General features: G+C 38.7%; 1 protein-coding gene across 1 annotated transcript in view; it reads right to left on the minus strand.

Moving 5' to 3' along the window:
• Positions 1 to 14,850, minus strand: part of CFAP47 (cilia and flagella associated protein 47) — a 638,800-nt gene that overhangs the window by 374,787 nt on the left and 249,163 nt on the right. Inside the window, exons 36-38 of the mRNA XM_043505538.1 lie at positions 13,455 to 13,589; positions 12,681 to 12,793; positions 6,084 to 6,234 (exon numbers count right to left, since the gene is read on the minus strand). Of these exons, the coding sequence (XP_043361473.1) occupies positions 6,084 to 6,234; positions 12,681 to 12,793; positions 13,455 to 13,589 (399 nt within the window). The remainder of the gene's footprint in view (positions 1 to 6,083; positions 6,235 to 12,680; positions 12,794 to 13,454; positions 13,590 to 14,850) is intronic.

Here is a 14,850-nt window from a genome sequence, read left to right on the forward strand (position 1 = left end):
TTGTTCTTTTTCAGTTAGCAGGTGTACTTGTTTGTTCCTGGTGAGAGTGTTGGTTAAAGAACAGGTTTCAAGCACTTGCAGACCTTGATAAAGAGGAGAGGAATGCAGATGAGGAGATCAACAAGAGATGGGATAAAGTAACAGCAATTTATAAACAGAGCAGTGAAGCCTGTCTAGGCTACAGGCAGAAGAGAAGGAAGGAGTGGATTACACCCAGCACATGGAACATCACAGAAACCAGACAAGGCCTGAAGAAAAAAGTTTTAGACACAAAATCCCAGAAGCTAAAGACAAATACCAAGAGCAGTATAGAACGGCATACTGGGAGGTCAAACGCCTTGTGAGATTGGACAAACAGCATTATATTAATAATCTGGCAACACAAGCAGAGGATGCAGCTGCTCATGGTGAACAAGGAACCATCTACAAAATTATAGATGCCAGCTAGTGTGCAAGACGACAAGGTTGTAACCAGTCCCTGCCATGCCATCTCAAGGACAGTAAGTGCTCCCAGTCGTATTAGCTGCCCCTGTATCCTTGTGCTTTTGACAGCTTGAAGTCTTTATGGCTACACCATGCCCACTAGCACTGAGGATGGGAAGCTTCCTTATCCTTCTGTTATTGGTACAGCTGCAATTTGTAATTTCCATATGATGATGTAGCCCAAGTTACATCTCTTAAGGAAACAAATGGGTCCAACGAAGTCAGCGTGCATCCTTTGCAGTGATTGGTGGAATGTGTTTTAGTATGTTTTACATTAGTACAGAATGACTTTTGGTCAATAAAACTGTTAAATTCCTGAAAAGTCCAATCATTCCTCTGTGAAGTAATCTATTTCATGTGACAGCAATAATGGTGGATTAGCCTATCACTAGTGTTGATAAACGGGAAATTATTTCACTTTTTTCAGATGAATATTTCTAAGGTCTGGATGGCCATTAGCATATAGTAAAAAATGAATAACCATGTTAAACACACTGACAACATGTACAAAAAACTGGACTTGTAATTCAGAAGCATGATGTTACTCCAGAGAATAAGGAGACTCTGAGGATGCTTATGTTGAAACAAAAGCTGTTCTGTGGTATGTAAAAGGAAAGCTGCAAAGATGTAAATATATACATCAAGGGAAAAAGACTGTAGACCATACTTACAGGCTAGGGGACTCAACACTGGGAAGCAGTTATTCTGAAAAAAGATTTGTGGGTGGTGGTGAATAATCAGCCACCAGTGTGACACTGTGGCCAAAACAGCTAATGTGATCCTGGGATGCATAAACAGGGGAATCTCGAGTAAGAGTAGAGAGGTTATTGTACCTCTGTATTTGGCACTGGTGTGACTGCTGCTGGAATACTACGTCCCGTTCTGGTGGCCACAATTCAAGAAGGATGTTGATACATTGGAGAGGGGTCAGAGAAGAGCCATAGGAATGATTAAAGGATTAAAAAAACATGCCTTATAGTGATAGACTCAAGGAGCTCAAATTACTTAGCTTTACAAAGAGAAAGTTAAGGGGTGACTTGATTATAATCTTTAAAGCATCTATACAGGGAACAAATATTTTATAATTGGTTCTTCAATCTACCAGAGAAAGGTATAAAATGATCCAATGGCTGGAAGCAAAACAAATTAAGACTGGAAACAAGGCATACATTTTTAATGATGAGAGTAATTAACCACTGGAACAATTTACCAAGGGTCCTGGGGGATTCTCCATCACTGACAATTTTTAAATTAATATTGGATGTCTTTCTAAAAGATCTACTGAAAGAATTTTGTGGGGGAAGTTCTATGGCCTGTGTTACACACGAGGTTAGAGTAGGTGATCACAATGACCCCTTCAGACCTTGGAATCTATGCATCTATGAGATATTTTCAAAAGGAGCTGTTCTCTCAGCACATAGAGGAAAAGTTACTGTGGCACATTTAAATATATATTTAAAGCAGCTTTACAATGAAGATCTGCATATTAAATTCAAAACATAAAATGACTCTACCCATGGTGCAGTGGGACATTACATGGTCCCTTTCAGCACTCGAGCCCCAAGTAGGGATTGTGCAGTGTCTGCAGGCGCAGTGGCCACACAACATGCCTGCATAAATCCTTCAAACCTAGGCTACAAATGGGGTGATCTGAGGGTAGGCTAAAAGAAGAGCTATCATAGAATCATAGAATCATAGAATATCAGGGTTGGAAGGGACCCCAGAAGGTCATCTAGTCCAAACCCCCTGCTCAAAGCAGGACCAAGTCCCAGTTAAATCATCCTAGCCAGGGCTTTGTCAAGCCTGACCTTAAAAACCTCTAAGGAAGGAGATTCTACCACCTCCCTAGGTAACGCATTCCAGTGTTTCACCACCCTCTTAGTGAAAAAGTTTTTCCTAATATCCAATCTAAACCTCCCCCATTGCAACTTGAGACCATTACTCCTCGTTCTGTCATCTGCTACCATTGAGAACAGTCTAGAGCCATCCTCTTTGAAACCCCCTTTCAGGTAGTTGAAAGCAGCTATCAAATCCCCCCTCATTCTTCTCTTCTGCAGACTAAACAATCCCAGCTCCCTCAGCCTCTCCTCATAAGTCATGTGCTCTAGACCCCTAATCATTTTTGTTGCCCTTCGCTGTACTCTTTCCAATTTATCCACATCCTTCTTGTAGTGTGGGGCCCAAAACTGGACACAGTACTCCAGATGAGGCCTCACCAGTGTCGAATAGAGGGGAACGATCACGTCCCTCGATCTGCTCGCTATGCCCCTACTTATACATCCCAAAATGCCATTGGCCTTCTTGGCAACAAGGGCACACTGCTGACTCATATCCAGCTTCTCGTCCACTGTCACCCCTAGGTCCTTTTCCGCAGAACTGCTGCCGAGCCATTCGGTCCCTAGTCTGTAGCGGTGCATTGGATTCTTCCATCCTAAGTGCAGGACCCTGCACTTATCCTTATTGAACCTCATTAGATTTCTTTTGGCCCAATCTTCCAATTTGTCTAGGTCCTTCTGTATCCTATCCCTCCCCTCCAGCGTATCTACCACTCCTCCCAGTTTAGTATCATCCGCAAATTTGCTGAGAGTGCAATCCACACCATCCTCCAGATCATTTATGAAGATATTGAACAAAACGGGCCCCAGGACCGACCCCTGGGGCACTCCACTTGACACCGGCTGCCAACTAGACATGGAGCCATTGATCACTACCCGTTGAGCCCGACAATCTAGCCAGCTTTCTACCCACCTTATAGTGCATTCATCCAGCCCATACTTCCTTAACTTGCTGACAAGAATGCTGTGGGAGACCGTGTCAAAAGCTTTGCTAAAGTCAAGAAACAATACATCCACTGCTTTCCCTTCATCCACAGAACCAGTAATCTCATCATAAAAGGCGATTAGATTAGTCAGGCATGACCTTCCCTTGGTGAATCCATGCTGACTGTTCCTGATCACTTTCCTCTCCTCTAAGTGCTTCAGGATTGATTCTTTGAGGACCTGCTCCATGATTTTTCCAGGGACTGAGGTGAGGCTGACCGGCCTGTAGTTCCCAGGATCCTCCTTCTTCCCTTTTTTAAAGATGGGCACTACATTAGCCTTTTTCCAGTCATCCGGGACTTCCCCCGTTCGCCACGAGTTTTCAAAGATAATGGCCAAGGGCTCTGCAATCACAGCCGCCAATTCCCTCAGCACTCTCGGATGCAATTCGTCCGGCCCCATGGACTTGTGCACGTCCAGCTTTTCTAAATAGTCCCTAACCACCTCTATCTCTACAGAGGGCTGGCCATCTCTTCCCCATTTTGTGATGCCCAGCACAGCAGTCTGGGAGCTGACCTTGTTAGTGAAAACAGAGGCAAAAAAAGCATTGAGTACATTAGCTTTTTCCACATCCTCTGTCACTAGCTTGCCTCCCTCATTCAGTAAGGGGCCCACACTTTCCTTGGCTTTCTTCTTGTTGCCAACATACCTGAAGAAACCCTTCTTGTTACTCTTGACATCTCTTGCTAGCTGCAGCTCCAGGTGCGATTTGGCCCTCCTGATATCTTTCCTACATGCCCGAGCAATATTTTTATACTCTTCCCTGGTCATATGTCCAACCTTCCACTTCTTGTAAGCTTCTTTTTTATGTTTAAGATCCGCTAGGATTTCACCATTAAGCCAAGCTGGTCGCCTGCCATATTTACTATTCTTTCGACTCATCGGGATGGTTTGTCCCTGTAACCTCAACAGGGATTCCTTGAAATACAGCCAGCTCTCCTGGACTCCCTTCCCTTTCATGTTAGTCCCCCAGGGGATCCTGGCCATCTGTTCCCTGAGGGAGTCAAAGTCTGCTTTCCTGAAGTCCAGGGTCCGTATCCTGCTGCTTACCTTTCTTCCCTGCGTCAGGATCCTGAACTCAACCAACTCATGGTCACTGCCTCCCAGATTCCCATCCACTTTTGCTTCCCCCACTAATTCTACCCGGTTTATCGATCAGCTGCACACCAGGCCTGCCCCTTGCTCCTGGGTTGTGGGAAGTGGATGTCACCTGCCACGCCTCCTTTATCCTCCGCTCCCCACACAGACTCCTAATACCGAAATTCCATGCAAGTAGCCAGAATTTCACCCTAACCAAACATTAAGGGTCCACAGCTGAGTATTCAGTCAGAAAAAGCCAAATTAAGGCTTCTCGACAACCTAACTCTGACCTGGTTAAATGCCTTTAATTACATGATCACTACTATTTCTCATACAATTTTACCATAACCATTAGATACACGTGTTCTGTCTTGGAGTGGGTGTCATTTTTTCTTAATTACAGTACTTTTCATTTCACTGTACTAATGGGCCAAGTTTTCTTTACTGTCTGACTTTAGATATAATTTATTCTCTAAGGTATGCATTACAATAATTTTGTCAACAGCCATATACATTGTATCTCCTTATCAACCAGCAGCACAACCTTCCTTAGGCCCAAGCAGGGAATGAGGCAGTTAACTAAGGAGCTAATTTCATGTGCACATTTGTGGAGCAGACATCCTGTGGTGCAAGTCAGTGGGAAAAGTTGTCAGAATCTATGCAAACTGTTAGCGCATGGCAAGCTGTGGTGTAAATCTACCTCACACTAGCCAGCTGTGCATAAATAGTTTGCATGGACCATGCTGCTGTGTACTAAAACTTTCCCAGTGTTCTTTGAGCTACTCCCACTTCCAAGCAGGATAGATCAAAGCGCACTAGGCAACTTTTAATGCACACTAGTAGGGTCCATATGGACTTAGTACATGCCAGGCTACAGCAAGATAGATTTATACCCCCGTTTGCTGCACACTAACTATTCATAGAGACAAGATCCAAGTACAATCTGTATCATAATGCATACAAACAAGGCAGCAACATTAACTCTGTCATTTCCTGGCCTTTGAGTACCTACTTTAACATAGTCTATTGTCTGGAATTTCCTAATTTCCCTTCCCCCAGCAAAAAAAAAAAAGTGATGCTTGCTTTCCTAAAAACAGACAATAGCACATCTACATTTTATAATCTGGATCTATTTGCAGGAGGAAGTCTTTTTCCTGTGATCCTGGAATCCCTTATTCTCAGCCGATGGGCACCTTCAGTACATTTTTCTCTATGCAACCAAGCCATGCAGGGACATGCAGTGCAGACATCTTTAAGTTCAAGTGTCTCCATACTCCAGGGTGGAATATGGTGCAGGGGAGAGAAAAAGGCAAACAGAAAGACTCCCCAGAATAGCCGTTAGCCCAGTGGTCACTCACCTGAAATGTGTGTGTCCTGGGTTCAAGTTCCCTATCAGCCTGATTTGGCATGGGAACTTCATTCTGAGTCTCCTACATCCCAAGTGAATGCCCTAACCATTGAGTTTTTGGCTATTCTGCAGTGGGGTATGTTGGTATCTATTGGTTTGTGTCTCATTCTTATTTCGAAAGGTATAGTTTTCATTTTCATAAGGAACTAAAATAAATGCTGAAACAATGAAATTTTTCACAAAATTAGATTCTGGTTTTACTGCCAACCCTACATATCATTTAAGTCCAAGAATTTTTGAGAGTGACTTACAGGAACATTCACATTTTTTCAAATGACATACACGGTACTTACAGCAGGGTCAATATGGTTGACTTTAGATTTCAGAGAGAAAGTCATTGTTGTACCTCTTACTTCACTTACAGTCCTCGAAACCAACAATAACATTGCTTCAGCAGGATGTAGAAAGCGACTAGTGAATTCTACATTTATATTTATTTGGCTCCTAGGTAAAAAAAAAGGAAAAGGAATCACTTTCTTTAGAATTAACCAAATTAAACTCACAAATTAATACCAAAGAAACCTGGAGGGTCATTTCAGTACCAGAACATTTTAAAAAGATTTTTGAAGAGAGGGTGGAGACAAGGAGAATTACTTTTGAATTTGCCAATATGCAATGCTGTGTCCAAAAGCTGTTTTTGTGCGTTAAAAAGAGGGTGGGGAGACCGAGAAATAATAATAATGATATAGAAAAATGTGTTTGTTTACTTGTACTATCAGTGTAAAGTTTAAAAACAATAACATTTAATATTTATACTCTTGTGGTGCAAAAAGTGCCACCCTTTCCCTGTATTTTTTGTTCTAGGATTACAATTAAGTTTATTTTGTGTTCCCTTTCATCCAAGAGAACTCAGAAGTTAAACAATAAGATACTTTACTACAAATATTGTGGGTCATATCCAGAAGTCCTTACGCAAACTCTCAGTCAAGTCCTATTGGGTGAGGGCTGAGTAAAAACAAATAAGGGTTTCAGGATTTAGCGTATAATTAGAGATGAAGGAAAAAGTGCTTTTGTGTAAATGAAGACTGTATAGCTGATAAAGCCACAAAACCAGAAAGCAAATTTTAACAAGGGGGCCCTAAAGACAAGGGGGCCTTAATGAGATTCTAAAAGAGGTGAAAGAAGTATGATTTGCCTAGCTCTGGGACAATGAGAGATTAATTATTGTTATATAATTATTGAAGAATAAGTTTGGGTTCTTAGGACTGTGTGCCAACAAACATCTTAAAATGGTACTGAGGTCAGAAAAATAACAGTGCATGGGTGAAAAACAAAAGGCTGTATTAAAGCAAGAGTATTACAGAAGCTAAAAAGACACAGTATTTCAGAAAAAAAGACATTCTCTATAAGGTCTGAAATATGGTAATAATATAGCTACTCAGAAAGGAGAGGCTCCCAGATTTTGTGGGCTGTTTGAATTGGAATCACTTACAATGTAAGTAGAAGGAAGTGAAAACTTAAACTATGTGGTCATCTGGTTAATACTTTTGGTTAATCCAGTTAATACTAATACGATGCAGATTCATAGAAGAAGCCCTAGAAAACAGCAGACTGAATCAACAGATGGTAGAAGACTACTGTACAACAATGTTCTTTAAGTTTATCTTAGCTCAAGATTACTAGAAAGTTGTTAATTATGGAAGACAATTTTAAAGTTACACACGTGATAGTGTTATTTCTGGAGCAGAAATATATCTGGTATTAAAATCAAGAAAAAACAACAGAGGAATGCAATGACAGCCAGAGGAAGAGATGGGATGCATGTTAAAACAATTACCAATGAAAAACCAACCAGTTAGCTACTTTTAATAATTGTGATTTTACACCTTCAAATAATGTATTGCATCTAAATTAAGTGAATACAGGGGACAACTTATCTTTAGAGAAGCAGAACCACAAAGTATCATTCTGGCAAATTCTCATTTCTCGATCTGGAGCTCTCTAGTAAACAACAAGGGAATTCCACATGCTTTAAAGTTTTTGGCCATTGGTGGCAGCAGTTGTGGGTTGGCTTCCAAAATTTCCCCCCTTTCCCACTGATAGCTGTACGCCATCTGCGATTTGAACTGTCAACATTGGAACATTCTGGTCAGTTCCTAATTGAGTAGGAAATGAAGGCTCCCCAACATGGTAAATCATTCATAAAATAGTGATTGAAGGAGTGCCTTAAAAACATAGAGCAATAGAAATATGAGAAAAAACAGCATCTCAAAAACAATTTCCCCTTCACACTCTCAGAGGTGAGTGAGAATCCTGACAGAATGATAGTTTTCACTGAAGTAGAATTACAGGATAAGTAATTCCGTTTTCTTCTTCAACAGCCATCTAACTAGTAAAATGCATTGAGTCCCAGCCTACCCAGAACCTACAAATACTGCTAAGCATTTTGTTAAAACATGTAGCAGCCATTCTCTCCCAAAAGGCAAAAAAGACTACAAATCTGAGATGCTTTTGGTACTTGAGAACTATATGTATTATAAACATCCACAAAGTCAAGAGCACAGTAAAGCTGATCAAAATAGAAGATATACATTTAGGTCATCTTGATGTAAAGTTGCTCAAAGTCAGAAAAGATTCAGAGGCAATTGATGTAAGGTTGTCCTAAGCCTCAGTAGTTTAGAGGCAATATGTGTAATGATCTGGACAGCCCAAAATGTGGGGGAAGCTTGTATTGGTAGTTCTCAACCAGGGTGACAAACATATAAAAATGTTAACTTATTAAGTGGGGGCTTGAGGAATATATGAATATTGCTAAGGAACTATTAATATTAACTACTACTAACTGTAAAATAAACATTAATAATTCAATATTTGTATAGGATAATCACTTTGCATAGTGCTTTACAGAGACTGAAGGGAGGCATGTCCCTTGTCCCAGACAGCCTGCAATCTAAATGTGACAAACAGAGAGAGCAAACAAAACGGACAGAGGAAAGTAGTAGGTAAAGGAGAGTTAAAACAAAATGGAAACAACGAATCGGTAATGGAAACAATGTAAAGGAAGAGTTAATAATACAGGTGTGTTAAGTCAGTGGCAGCATGGAAAGCAAAAAATTTGTGGGTTTTAAAGGGGGAGAGAAAGAATGTTTGGTGCAGGAAGAGAGATGTTGTGTCAGGCCTGGAGCGCAGCACAAAAAAAAAGATACAGAATTGAGAATAAGAGAAAACGAACGGAACAACAAGAGAAGAGTGGTCAGAACACAAGATACGATTAAGTGAGTGATGGCAGATCTATATGGGGCAGAGCTGTGCAGAACCATAAGAGCAAGGTTGAGAAATATGAAAGACAGAAAAGCAAATCTAGGGGTTACCAGAAATTCTCTAGCCTTCATCAACTGAAAACTCTACTCCAGTGGTGCTCAGAAAAGTTGAGTTTATGAGAAACTTGCTTAATTGCTTTCAGATAAAGAGGTCAGGATTTTAGCTGGTATAAATCAGGGTAGCTTGACTTCAGTGGAGCTATGCTCCAATTTATGCTGTGATCTGTTTCATCACCAGATCAACACAAGATCAAGGGAGCACAAAGGAGGTTTAAAGTCACATCTTCTCCCACGCTCAGTGTCAAATGTAAACTCAGACAAAACTAGCCTTTTGTCTTCTCGTGGAACAACTACAGATTACCCTACTTATTCTCTTACTACTGAAGTAGTGAACTCCATTCCAAAGTCACTGCTATGGGCATGTTTGTTATAAAATGTTCATAGAGGTCTGAAAATCATTATTAGCTTAATCTTGTACAGTCCATCATCATCAAACAAACAAACAACCCAGCTTTTAACCTCTGTATTTTTAATTTAATTAAGCAGATTTAGTTTTCTGCATAGGAAAAGTCAGAAAAAAGTTGTTTTTATTGGGAGTGACATAGGTTCATAGAATTTCAAATCTGAAAGGACCCTTAAATGATCTAGTCTGATTTCCTGGATATCATGTCATTACATTTAACTCATATCCCTGTATTGAGACCAGTAACTTAGTTTAGCTAAAGCATATCTTCCAGAAAGACGTCTAATCTTGATTTGAAGACATGTGTTCCAGTGGTTAATCACCCTCACTGTTAAAAATTTGTGCTTAATTTCTAGTTTGAATTAATCTAGCTTCAGTTTCTAGCCATGAGTTCTAGGTCAGGCCTTTTTCTGTTAAAGACCCCTTTAGTACTCACTATTGTCTTGCCTGAGTATTTGTACACAAGCCACCTGTTCTTTTTGATAAACTACACAGATTGAGCTCCAAGTCAAGTTCCAAGTAAAAGACATTTTCTTCAGCCTTTACATCATTTTTGTGGCTTTTTTCTTCATTCTTCCCACTTATTAAACATCCCTTTTTAGAACGTGGACACCAAAACTGTATGCAGTATTCCAGCATTGGTCTTATCAATGCTTTACACAGAAGAAATAAATCACCTCCCTATTCCTACTCACTACTCCATCATTCATAACTTTTAGAAATTCTAATGATTTTTTTTACTATTGGCTGCATGTCTCTCTCAAACTGAAGTCCCCCATAACAACACAATTCTTCTTTCCACACATTACAGACAGGTAACTAAGGAGTAACAGATCCTGAGTTCTGTAGCAGAGTCCTGCCAGTAACCTTTCCTGGGCTTTAATAGTTAGCACACTAATTCATATCTAGTCAAGATCCTGTGGTTTTGAGTTATCAATAACCCTGAAGCAGGTAATGGTGTCTTTAATATAGAATGCCATTTCCCACCTCTTTTATGCCCTTTATCCTTCCTGAATAGGTTATTACCAGTGATTTTAACATTCCAGTCATGGAAATAATCCCACCAGGTTTCAGTAATGCCAAGTATATCATTTTTGTTCTCATCAGAGGCATTGAAAATTCTCATTTGTTTCTAACCCAGACTCTGCACTGGTCTTCCTATGTAGAACTCAGTTAGAAGCCACTCTATCTCATTCACTTCCTTACAGACCCTAAGTCTTTCTACAGTAGACATCAGAAAGTTCTCTTTGAGTAACGCTCCTGGAGTGATACCTTGAAGAAAAGCACAGAGCCCAGACATAACCAATTAAATAGAGATTGTAGCTTATTCATCACTTTACTAATATTTCTCTAGAAATTAAAAACCAAGTTAAGAGATTGTATTCTAATATAAAGAATCTACCTCATCTGTATTTCCCTGCTTTAGGTTATTACATTTTATATTCCACCCCGTATCAACAAAGCTATTAATTATATCTTACAAAATGTTTAGCTTAGTGGCCCGTGAGTATAAACAAGGTTATGTTACCATAAACTATGTTCAGGGCTGTACATAGGAGTCACCAATGGATGATTAACTTTTGAGTCAGCTTTCATTTCCATGCATTTATCCAAGATGTCTGCTACAGTATTTAATGCCAGTCTTCAAGAAAAACTTGCATATATTTAGTTGTGTCTTTTTATGTACTTCAAAAGGTGAAGTGAAAAACAACCACGGTATTGAATTTTAATAAAAAATACATTCTATTTTCAAAGATTACCTTTTTAATTTTTATCTAAAGCAATTGTAAGGAAAACAATCAAATTAGCCACAAAGATCAATGATAACATAGCATTACCCATTTATACTTTCTGTATATATTTATAATAGGGGTGTTATTTAATATACATTTTTTGATCATCTTAATAGAACACTGTATTTATGCTGACCTTTTGAATTTTTAAAAGGAAACTGTCTTCATTGACAATACTTTTTATATTTACTTCTTCTACCAGCTTGAATAGTTTATTTTCCTACAAACTGTCACCTTTGCTTTCCATACATGGATTCATTTCATTTGCACTTCAATTATCCAGAGGATCCAGCATCACTTACTTCTAGTGGGACTACTCATCACATCTGGTATTTTGCAGTTAAACTACATATACTAAAAGACCTGTACCCAGATATATGACCAATCACAAACAAAGTGCAGAATATTTAACAAACACAGAGGAAGCAGGACACATGCTAGACATAGAAGCTCGGTTTTCAGCTAGTAAATATCCATTGCAACAACAGTTTCTAAACATTTTACATAATGACAGGTTTCAGAGTAGCAGCCGTGTTAGTCTGTATTCGCAAAAAGAAAAGGAGTACTTGTGGCACCTTAGAGACTAACAAATTTATTATTCGTGAGCTACTGCTCACTTCATCGGATGCAAATGCATCCAATGAAGTGAGCTGTAGCTCATGAAAGCTTATGCTCAAATAAATTTGTTAGTCTCTAAGATGCCACAAGTACTCCTTTTCTTTAAACATTTTACATCCCCTTGTAATCCTTATGTCAGTTAAGTTTCAGAAATTTAAGCTATAAAAAGAATGACATATTGTAGCTTTACAATTCTCATCTTGTGGAACTGGGAAGAGGTTAGTTAACAACACTATTAAAGCCTTGACATGCCCTCTTAATCTTTCAATCCTGCTAGAGTATAACAATGAGAAATCAAAACAAAACAGCCTATGAGAACTTATTCTTAGCTGCATAATCTCACCTAATGTGTTAATGTCAAAAAGTTGACTTGCTAAGGGACATGGTTAGCTCTAGCTGGGGGGAAAAAAAAGCAGCTTTAGAACAGTAGATCCAGCTCAAGCTTAAAGCCTTCATCATGATGGGCACAAAAACATTTACCAGGAGAGAGGACCTCCCTGCTATGACTGAAGATATGTACTCTGAGTTCTGTTGAGCTAATCTGCAAATGTGCCATTGATGAGTTACTCTGGATTCACACCAATTTCACAAGGAACAGAATTTGATCCTTATACTTTTTATTTTTTGTCTGTGTTTATAAGTGAACACATTCTATTGTTCCTCTATAAACCAAGCTTACAGATTTCTTTTATACTTACACTTTGCTAAATCTATCATGACATCACATTCAATAAAACTAGACAGATGGCTACTTACTTTGGGGCAATGATGACAGTGTTTCCTTTAGGCAATAAGAAATCAGCAGACTCTCTTCCAACAATTGTAGCATTGTACACCAAAGGTTTCAGGCTTGGGTTTTTCAGACACACCTATCACAACAATCGATAAAAGTTATTCTACTTTTACTTATGTACTTTTAGAATTGAAACATACATCCATTGCTCAGTCTTTGGGGACACACATGTTAAGTATAACAGAATATACCATTTAGCTACAAATAAAGTAACCAAACTCTCACCATGGAATAAAACCTTTAAACATATATCAATATAGTGCAGTGTTTTGTGTCATTCTTGTGGATCTGCTAGGAAATCCATATAGAACTATGCAGATCACATATTTCCACCGGGAGAGCAAACTCTCTTCCCTCAGATCTTTCAACCGCTGTTTCTCCTCACAGTATCGCTCCCATTGGATCCTGCAAGCATTGTAACCCCACTTCAGCAGTTACTCTCTAATTCCCCTCTCTCTGATCCCAGAAAGCCACAACTAGACTTGTGGAGAAGCTCCTGCACTGATTGAAAGCAGTGGTGGAAACAGCTGTGGAAGTCAGAACCTCAAATCTGAAGAAAAGAAAAGAGGGGCCATTCTTCCTCATTCTATAGTCTCTGTATTGAGTAGCAGAGCAGAACATGTGATCCATTAATACAAAAAATGTGTGCTTTATGTATGTGTAATATATATTCCCCACATATATTGTACATTTTAGTGCTGGGAGTAATTCAGACCGAAATCCAGATATATCAATACCTGTCTAACAACAGTAGCATGGAGAGCTCCAGTAAACTCAACAGTCTTCGTGGGTAAATATTGAGGGAGCCTTTCATACAAATAGACGCAGAGCATAAGCATCATGACTGGGTTTGGATCACAGATGTCGGTGGCCTAATTTTAAAAAGGAAAAAAAGAACAATGACCACCGGATATTTAATCTAATCTCATGTGTATAATTGATAGTGATTTATTAAGTTACAGAATTTGAAATGTAAAATACCTTGTTAATGTGCACACTTGTTTTCAAATTGCTCTTTTTAAAAAAAAAGTTTTGAGTTCCTTGTATAACTGATTTGAACAATTGTATTACCATCTTGACTATGAATCTTTTCTCAGTATATGAAAATATCAAGAGGATCAATGACATAGTCTAGTAAGAAAACTCAAACTATACAATGAAATGAAGAAAGTTACTGTGCATCTTTCTTCCATAGTTTGGGGGGAAACGGACTAGAAAGGGAATATATTTGACTAGAAAGGGAATATAACAGAAAAAGTAAATAAAACTCAGTGATTGGAGAAATACATTTATTAAGCAGTTTTCTAATAAATCAACTTTTATTTAACATTTACCTTTTAAAATTTCCTAACCAAACTCATACTTATTATTTCTACATAAACTTTTTAAAAGTTACAATTTTCTGTAAAATTAAAGTTGTTACATGACAATACAATAACACCTATCTCTTATAGAGCCCTTTACAAATGGAAGTTGGTATCATTACCCCATCAATATATTTGTTTTGAGAAAAACATTAATTCAGATGACAAGAAATGCATATTTGGTTAAGTCTTTATTGCTCAAAGACTTTGAATAGGTCATTCTTTACAGAAAGCTAAAACTCTTACACCAAGTATCTGCATGGACTTTTCACACCCTTCATCACCTAATGAAGAAATAAAAATTCTTAGTTTATAAGGCCAGAAGGGATCACTGTGAACATCTCGTCTGACCTTCTGCATAGCACAGCCCACAGAACTTCTCTGAATTAATTCCTGTTTTAAAGAGAGCCAATTTAAATATACTATCCTATCTTGATTTAAAAGTTGCCAGTGACTAAGCATCCAACACCACCACTGGCAATTTGTTCTAAATGTTAATAAACCTCAATGTCAAAAATTTGCACCTTGTTTCTAATCTGAATTTGTTTAGCTTCAACTTCCAATCATTGAACTATGTTATACCTTTCTCTGACAGACTTAAGAGCCTACCATTTAACTTTTGTTCCCCCATGTAGGTATTCACTAACTGTGATGAAGTCATCCCTTAAATGTTCTCTTTGTTAGGATAAACATACTCAGCTCCTAGAGTCTATCACTATAAGGCACATTTTCCAATCATTTAATCATTCTCGTGTCTCTTCTCTGAACC

The sequence above is a fragment of the Dermochelys coriacea genome, chromosome 1 (genome assembly GCF_009764565.3).
Source record: "Dermochelys coriacea isolate rDerCor1 chromosome 1, rDerCor1.pri.v4, whole genome shotgun sequence".
Lineage (NCBI taxonomy): Eukaryota > Metazoa > Chordata > Testudines > Dermochelyidae > Dermochelys > Dermochelys coriacea.